Raw genomic sequence first — 9,128 nt, forward strand, 5'->3', positions numbered from 1 at the left:
AGCCAGAGAAAGTGAGGGTTTAGGACTGGCTAAAGGGGAGACGACAATGGAACGCTTTCAAGGGGGAAGTATCGGACAGAAAGGAGGTCACTAGTGGACTTCCCGTAAGGGTCACTCTAGGGTGGGAATTTGTTGCTAAGCAGGCATATTGAGACCGAAAAGGAATGGGTTATTGTGAAAACAATAACAACAGAAGTAGAATGAAATTCTGGATTATAAAACGCACAGCTGGGTGGTTGAAGACTAGTAACAAAAAATTGAGCTATAAAGTAATTGTTCATCAACTGGAAGCAGATGAGCAGTGGGAGCCTGGTGTGGGTGTTGGCTGCAGGCTCGTTAGTGTACCAGTAACGTGATTCTGCCCCGAATTGGGCAAATGGAATCGTACAATGTGCTGGTCAAGGTATTCCCTGTTGGCATGAGGACATATCCGTGGTATTGTTACTAGGTCTGGCGAGACCCGATTAGGAGTATTACATACAAATCTGATTATCTGTCCGTAGGAAAGAGGATCTGAAATGACAGAAGTGCAGAGAAAACTATTGAGATGAAAACAGGAGCGAGTCCAGGCTTACGTGATGGAGACCCCAAAAGGTAGAGGTTGCTTAGCCTAAGGAAGCAAATGCTCACCAGGGATCTGACTGCAACCTGTCGTTATTTTGATGAGATAAGCACCGACAAAGGAAATCTTTATGCTTAAAATAGTGTTGGCAAAAGAAGAAGTGATTATAACTGTCCATGAATAAACATATACTGGAAATTAAAGGAAGGACCCCATAGCAGGGTGAGCCTGGAATAGCTTCCTCATCAGGCGGCAGAAAAGGAAACGGAGGTTCTTGTTTTTTAAGGTAGAGCTTTGCAGTTGGTAAACAAGATTCTGTGGTGTGGTGCACAGACGCTGCCTTCCAGCCCCGCATTGCTTCATTGCCAAAGGGTAACCGAGAACCACTGGGAGGTTCGAAGCGACCGCCAGCTTTGTGAAACACTTTGAGTCAGAGAGCAGCGAAACAAATAACTGGTGTCTGGTAACAAAACACGGCAATCCCAATCAGACGGCAAGGGCTGCTGTCATTTTAATAATTATGTGGCTCTGACTTACAAAGTGACCTCTGAAAGGAGGGTCCCCATTCTAATGCACTTATCGTGCCGCTTCCAGAAGATAATCAATACCCTGCCACGGCCTGGGACACGTGGTCCTCAGTCAGTGGCTCGTCAGTCACTGAGACAAGTCTCCTTCCTCAACCAACTAATTAGTCCTTTTTCTCTGAAAAACAACTGTGTCCTGGGGTGGGATGGGGGTGAGGGCTGGGATTCAAACCCGGTAAGGAGAGAAGGGCAGATACATCACTTAGATTTTTGTTTCAGCTGAAGCCCCAAAATTCTCTTGTTGCTTGACTTCCAGGATTTCTTTCTGCAACCTTAGTATTTTCTTTCAGTCGCGGTGACTGTTCCTTAAGACATCTCCCAAGCATGCTGAAGTCCCATGTTTTTGCTCTAAAACATCCACAGTTCTCTCCTCCTCAGTCTGCAAGAAGCCACTGCATTCCCTAAATATTTTGATGCTTCAGCTCTGGAGCAGGACACAACAGTAGTCTGCTCGCTGCAGGGAGAGCCAAGACTCAGTGGGCTGACAGGCCTGTGACCGTGAAACCTTATAATTAGGTACGTTTAATTTGACCGATAAGTCTTTACTGCCTTATTTTAATGGTGGTTTGGGAGCAGGGGTTGTTTTTATAATCAATAAAGTTGTATCTCTCATCTGCTGCTGCGAGCGCTCTGTTTCGCTGGTGGGGGATAGGTGTTAATAGGCGGTGCTGAGAGTTCAGCCTGCAGCTCGATGCTTACGGCATAAACAACCAGATAGCTGGCTGGGACAGATCACTCGCGCAGTTCCCCCCCGCTGCGAGCAGCACAAAGGCCCAGACAGCCTCAGCCAGCTGTTACGATACCCCTGAGCACAAGCAACGCTTCCTTCCTCCCTCTCTCAGGATGCAAGTCCACTTCTCTGTTTGTGTTTGGGAGAGGAGGAAGGAGTCCAGCAGCTCCCGCCGTCTGTGCTCCGTTGCCTTTTTGGGAAGGTCTGGGCTCACGGTTAAGGTTGTTTTTCACCACTGAAACAGGGCAGCCTCTTTTGTCACGTCCAGCGCTACTGCAGGGGCAGGAAGCCACGCTGGCACAGCCTCAGCATGCACCGCTGGTGTTCACTGTGAAAGTCCAGTCATTTGGCAAAAGGGTTTTGGGGGTTTTTTTCTCTATCAAATCCAAGAAGTGTGGGAGATGGCGCTTCATGGATATGCCTTGCCATAGCACAGATTTTCTAGGGTGCTACCTGTCTGGGCAGGACTGGATCTGCTGAGCAGGCCCACCAGGCCCTTTACGGGGACCGGTGCGTGTCAGTACACCCATGGGATGGAGCTGGGCAGCCTCTTTGCTCCCTGCTCTCAGCTGCAGGACCTTTAAAATCCGAGGAAGCTTGCAGCTCTCGTTTCACTCAGCTTTTTCTTCATTTGCTCCTTACTAAAATAAAAGGGCAGGAAGGCAAACAGACAGAAGCAGCGTGGTTCTCTCTCTAAGCAAGAGCACAGAAAATGCCCAACTCTGGAATTAAAATGACTACAGCAGCAAACCTCAATGAGTTCCTCTTGCTGTGGAGGAGCGCAGAGGCTCCACAATGAAATTTCTGCTACAGGACGTGAGTCAGCCCAACTCTTTCAAATTGAAATGCCAGTAGAAGAGATTTTTAGAACAAATCAATAAAAGGAACATGTAGAAAATGGCCCAGATGGTATTCACCCTGGAGTGCTAGAGGAACTCAGATATGAAATTGCTTGGTTTATTAACTGCTGTTCATTAACTACTGCTTCAAATGAATATGGTATCAGAGGAAGGGAAGGTAGAAATTGTGACATGAGTTTTTAAGCGCATGAAGGTGAATCTAGTGCAGGCAAATTCATAGAAATCTTTATATGCGAAACTCGGCAGATAGCCGAGTACCTGCTACTCAGACAAGAATTGACGTGACATTTGCAAGGCAGGGAATTGCGTTTTGCAAATTTGTTGGCGTCTTTGGAAGAGGTGGATGAAGAGTCCTGGTTGACAGAGGACACCTGAGCTTGCAGAAGAGCACCAGCCAGGCTCGCAGGGGACCTGAGCTGTCCCTGAATTACCAGCCAGGTTCTGTCGGGGACCAACGTCTGTTAAAAGCTGGGAAGCGAGGGTAGGAATAAATAACCTTCCCCGCAAAAGGAGGTCATTAGTGGAGTCCCAGAGTATCCGTTCAACATAGTGATAAATGAAGTGGAGAAGTGGATGGCATTGGTGTTGACTCCACTAAAACACCCAGCGACATAAAAGCAGGGGGTTGCTGAAGGACCTAATAATGGAGTGCCGTGAGCAAAAAGTGGCTGGTGGATTTCTGTGTCACCAACTGTTGGATAATTGTCACGGGGAACGACACGTCATGTATTGATAGCTCTCCCACCACACAGAGGAGGGATTTGGGAGTCACCATCAACAGTCTGGTAACAGAGCTCAGCATGGAGCTTGGGCAGGAGAGGAACCAAGAACAAACCAGAAGACCTCCTTATACCACCAGCGCAGAGGTACCCTAAACACTGCGCACAATTGTGGTCACCGCATCTCAATAAAGGTACACTAAAAGTAGTAACAGGTTGGTCACAGGAGACAAGACTGGACGAGTTCAGCCTGGTAGGAAATAGGTGCCGGATGGGGCTCAAGGGGTCTGTAACATCATGAGGGGCTCGACAAGGCCAATGCTTCACCTCTCTCACTCTGCACGGACTAGGAGACCATGAAATGAAGGGGCCCAGCTCAGCATGGGAGGCAGAGTGTTCACAGGGTGCATAGTTAAACTGGACTTCACCCCTACAGAGGCCAACCTCACAAATCATCTCAACAACAGACGACACATCTATGGGGGGAAAGATCTACCAAGAGTCGTTAAACATGAAAAAAATCCCATGTGAAGCTCAGTAAGTCCCTTTGCTGTAAACTGCCTGGTACCAACAGCATAGGATGGTCCCATACCTGCTGTCCCAAGCATCTGCCACTGTCAGAGCCACCCTAGGATATGAGATGTCCCCTGGCTTGCCACGGGCCAGCCAGTTTTAGCTTCTGAATGGGGTTAGTGTGTTATTTGAGGCAATCGCGCTGCTGGAGCCCCCCACCAGCCCCAGCATGGTCCCAGTAGCGAGGCCACCTCACCTGCCTGCGGCTCCAGGAGGGTTTCCAGCTCCTCTCCCACCAGCTGCTGCACGGAGAGCTCAAACCCGCTCTCTGAATCACGGTCCTCCGCCTCACTCTCGCCGTGCCCGCTGTCCTTTGTGCTCAGGCAGTCAGCATCCAGCCCCGCAGCCCTGCGAGGGGGCCAAGACACTCAAATAGCACTTCAACCCGCAGCACGATCCTGCCCCACCAATTACTTTAAAGGTGGTTGTCTTTATCCCCCATAAAATGACCCAGAGGTGGGGTGTGGGCATCCTCTCAGTCCATCGTTCACAGTACCGAAGGCATAATCATTTCAGTCCCCATCAATTAATGAGTTATGGGTTTGTTGTTTTGGTTTTTATAAAAAAAAAAAAGCGCACTGGGATCAGGAGTGCCATGGACCCTCTGAAAACTGGGCCCCAACTGGGTGCTGGGCTACACATGGGGCTGCTCCACATTTCTTGCCTGAGAGGGTTTTTATCCGTCTGCAAGGAGATCCTGAGCAAACAGGGAGCTGCTCGCTCCTCCCTGTGTATTTGGGGGAGCTGCCCATGTGCAGGACCGGGCGAGGAGCACCGCAGCCTAGCCCTGCCCCAGCAGCCCCAGAGTGGCTCTCCCTTCCTCTCCATCCTCAGCAGATGGAGACGATGATGAGAAAGGTGGAGAAAGCTGTGTCTGCCCATGGCCTGGGCGGGACAGGGGGGGACATGGCGAGGCAGCGATGAAGCCCTGGCGTCCTTGGGAGCATTGATCCAGAGATGTCAACACCAAAATTTAATGGTAATGCCATAAAATTTGTCTCTGGAAACATCTTCAGCACACAGCTGGGGTATCTCAGTCCTTCCCATCCCTGCTAGCAGGGTCTCTCCCTCACTAGCCTCCTGGCCCAGGGACAGATGCCCTGAACTCACGTCAACAGCATCTCTAAGAAAGTACCCAGAGCCGTGAGAAAGCTCGTCCTTGTGCTGCTGCCTGCAAAGCTGGGACGCTCCGTGCTCATCAGTGCACCTTCCCATCGCACTTGAACGCATCGGTGTTCCCCCAGCAAGGACAGGCGGATGGTTCATGGCTGCAGGGGAGCTCAGGTGGGTATGGAAGGAGCTGCCAAAGGTGCCCCAGGAAGGAGGCAAAGAGCAGTCCTAGGAGGGGGCTGGATACCAACGGGGAGCCAGGACCAGAGGAGCACAGCCATCCCCTGAAGGGAGGACCTACCTCCCCAATCTCAGGTCAGCAAAACCGGGGACGAGGTTTTGCCTTGTGTGTCTGCTGCCCTGGTGTCTCCTGCCCTCGGAGACTCTTGGGGCCAGTGGGGCTGAAGCAGAGGCAGCAGAGACGCGGGGGAATGGGGCGTGGGGAAGGGAAGGGCTGAGAGCCAGCCTTACCTGCTGCCATTCTTGGCCGTGTACTTGTTTCCCCTGTGGTTTGTTTTGGGCTGGAACTGGCCCTGGTGCAGCAGGGAGAGCAGCTGGGAGATTTGCTGTAAGGCAGGAAAAGCCTATTGAGCCCCGGCGATCACCACTCAAGCTGCTTCCTGCCAGGACGTCCCCTCTGAACCCCCCGGCCTTTTTATAGCATTTCCTCCTCCTGCAGATGGTTCAGCATCCCCACGCGGGGGGGAAGAACAAGCAGCCGGGCAGCCCACCAGTGCTTCCCCTGTGCCATCTCTGCCTGCCGTTCCCTGCCCGCACGCTCCCCTGGGGAAGTGAGCATGGGGTTGTCCCCTTCCCTGTGTGACAGCCGTCCTCCACCCCAGCTCCCAGAGCATCCTGGTGGGCACGGGGAGGCCCTGCCCGTGGTGGGGCGGCCATTCATCCTACCCAGCCCCTACTGCTGGGGCACCTCTGCCCAGGGATGGGAGAAGAGACCGACCAAAGACCATCAGGTTGCACATTCCCACCACCCCAGGGTGTGCAAGACCTGGGCGAGGAAGGATGCTCCGCCAGTGCCACCAGCGACAGCCGGACCAGGCTCCTGAGGATGTTCTGGTGGGGCTGGGGCTGCCCGGGTCCCCCGGCACCCACGGGCTGGTTGGGTGGCAGCGGGGGCTCTCCCACGGGCCCTTGTGGTGGCTTCACCAAGCTCTTGCAGTGCAGTGGTACATCTGGGGGACTCGCAGCCTCTTTTGCCGAATTTTTCGGTCTGTGGGGCTGGCAGGGCCGGCGCTGCAGGATGGGCAGGTTGAAGGTCCCCTGCTGCTCATCTGAGTCCTTTTGGGTCCTCTGATTTCTCAGGGTCCTGTAGAGAGTGGGGGTGAGGTGGAGGGGAGCCTGCGGGGAGCCCCCCGGCGCAGGGGTAGCTGTGCCGGGCAGATCCTCCTGGGAGGGACGGGGGGGCTCAGCCTCCCGGGGCCGGCCCCGGAGCAGCGGGACGAGGTGGATATCCGTCTTCTGGATCTGCCTGTGCGGCTTCTTGAGCTGCTGCTGCCTGCGGGCATCCTCTGCCTCCCTGCAGTTGTAGGCCATGCCATCCTTCTTCTCCTTCTTACGCAAAGACAGGGTTAAAGCCAAAAGGAGAAGGCACCCACCCAGGAGAGCGGCCAGGCAGATAACGGCCACCACGGATGGGCTCAGCCATCCGGGATCCTGGGCTGACATTTTGGAGAACGCCCCGTGATGCCGGAAAACTAAGCGGACCCGGGCCAGGGTGTGCAGGGGGATGTCCCCCCCATCGCTCACCCGAACCACCAGCTCCCGCTCGCTGCCGGCAAGGCTGCTGGCATTGCTGGCATTGAGGAAGACCTGCCCCAAGAGAGGGTCCAGCATGAAGAGCCCGGCATCATCCCCACCCACCAGATCATACCGGAGAGCCCCATTAATGCCAGAGTCCACATCCCTGGCCGTGATGGTGAAGAGGAAGGGAACACTGGTGCACGACACGAGTGTTGCATTGGTCACCGCTGCAGTCCCTTGGGTGCTCCCGTTCCCAGGTACCACCCAGAAGCACCCCGTCTCCGCATTAACCAGGACGGAGAGCACGGCCGCGCCTCCCACCAGCACCGGTGTGGTGATGACAGGTGCATTGTCGTTCTGGTCGAGCACAGCCAGCCTGACGGAGATGTTGGACGCCAGCTTGGGGTGACCACCATCCTCTGCGGTCACCAGGAACTCCAGGCTCCTCACCTGCTCGTAATCGAAAGCTCGGAGGGCAAAAACATCCCCAGTGGTGGGGTCGATTGAGACCAGACCCAAAGCAGAGGAGTCCGGGATGCTGTAGGTGATTTTCCCGTTGAAACCCAGGTCGGGGTCGGTGGCACGGACGGTGAGCAAGAAGGCAGGTGTTTCGCTGTTCTCAGCAACAGCAACCTCGTAGGTGGCCTTCTCGAAGGAGGGGGCGTTGTCGTTGACATCGCTGATGCAGATAGTGAGGTGCTTCAGCACGGCCAAGGAGAGGTCACCCTGGTCCCGCACCACCAACGTCAGGTTGTACTCGGCACGCAGCTCCCTGTCCAGCGTGGCGTTGGTCATCAGCACGTAGCTGTGGCTGTTGGTCCTCTTCAGCCTGAAGTGCTCGTACCCTTGACTGAGGGAGCAATGCACTTGCCCGTTGCTTCCCGAATCAGGGTCGCTGGCCGTCACCAGAGCCACGAAGCTGTCTTTGGGGAGGGCTTCAGAGAGCACGGGCGCCCGCGCGGCCCAGGTGACATGGACATTGGGAGCGTTGTCGTTGACGTCCAGGACTTTGACCAGGATCTTGCAGTGCGCTGGGATGGGGTTGGCACCCAGGTCCCGGGCTTGCACGTCCAGCTCATAGGCGTGGGTTTCCTCGTAGTCCAGCGGGTGCTTCAGGATGACGCTGCCTGTGCGGGCATCGATGCCGAAAGCGCTCAGCACCTCCGGGGGCGCGTGCTTGCTCAGGCTGTACTCGATCTCCCCGTTGGGGCCCTGGTCAGGGTCGGTGGCCGTGACCGTCACAAGGAGGGTCCCGGGCAGAGCATCCTCCCGAACCTCTACCGTCAAAGAGCTCTCTGCAAAGATGGGGCTGTTATCATTGGAGTCAAGGACGATGACTTTAATTAAAGCGGTACCTGATTTTGGTGGCTCCCCATGATCAGTGGCCGTCAGCACGAGGTCAAAGGAGGAGTGCAGTTCCCGGTCCACTTCTTTGACCACGACAAGCTCCGCGTGCCTTGTCCCATCGGAGCTGGAGATGACCTCCAGAGCAAAGTGCTCGCTGCGGGAGAGCGCGTAGGAGCAGCGGGCGTTGGGGCCGGCATCAGCATCCAGGGCTCGGTCCAGCGGGATCCTTGTCCGCAGGGATGCGCTCTCCGACATCTCCAGCTCCAGCTCGGGCGTGGGGAACCGTGGCGCATTGTCGTTGACGTCCAGCACTTGAACCTCCACGTGAATCAGGGCCAGGTTTCGGGCAGCCAGCACGTCGAAAGAGACCCAGCAGGGATCGCTGTGCCGGCACAGCTGCTCCCTGTCCACCCGTCCGGCCATGCTGAGCACCCCATCCCCGCTCCCCACGTGCAGCGGGAACCTCCCGGGGGTCTCCATCAGCTGGAAGGTATCTGCTGTTTCGCTGCTCTCACCCCCCTCGAAGTGCTCAGCCAGCGTCCCTATCACCGTTCCCAGCGGCACTTCTTCAAACACCCGGTACTGCACCGTGAACGTGGCCACCTCCTGGGCATCGGTGGAGAGGAAGAGGTACCACCACAAGGCTGGGAGATGGAGAGCGGAGCGGCTCAGCAGGAGCATGCTGCTGGCGAAGCCCACCACCCCGCTGTCCCAGCACGCTGCCGCGGGCTTGCCCGCCTGCCGCCGCATACCCAAATGGTCCTTACGGCAATTGCAAGTCCTCGGCATCTTCTCCCATCTCCAAGTCCCATAGGCGCCAGCCACTGGTTGGAAAGGAGGAGAAATGGCGAGCAAGTCCGGCGGTTGTCCCCCACCCCACCATCG

The 9,128-nt window shown here is 55.5% G+C and overlaps 1 protein-coding gene across 1 annotated transcript in view; it reads right to left on the bottom strand.

Moving 5' to 3' along the window:
• The window catches only part of PCDH12 (protocadherin 12), a 9,692-nt gene extending 699 nt beyond the window's left edge, over positions 1 to 8,993 (bottom strand). Inside the window, exons 1-3 of the mRNA XM_009279350.1 lie at positions 6,117 to 8,993; positions 5,610 to 5,704; positions 4,225 to 4,376 (exon numbers count right to left, since the gene is read on the bottom strand). Of these exons, the coding sequence (XP_009277625.1) occupies positions 4,225 to 4,376; positions 5,610 to 5,704; positions 6,117 to 8,993 (3,124 nt within the window). The remainder of the gene's footprint in view (positions 1 to 4,224; positions 4,377 to 5,609; positions 5,705 to 6,116) is intronic.
• Positions 8,994 to 9,128: the final 135 nt, after the last annotated feature.

Source organism: Aptenodytes forsteri, unplaced genomic scaffold (assembly GCF_000699145.1).
Source record: "Aptenodytes forsteri isolate BGI_AS27 unplaced genomic scaffold, ASM69914v1 Scaffold659, whole genome shotgun sequence".
Taxonomy (NCBI): domain Eukaryota; kingdom Metazoa; phylum Chordata; class Aves; order Sphenisciformes; family Spheniscidae; genus Aptenodytes; species Aptenodytes forsteri.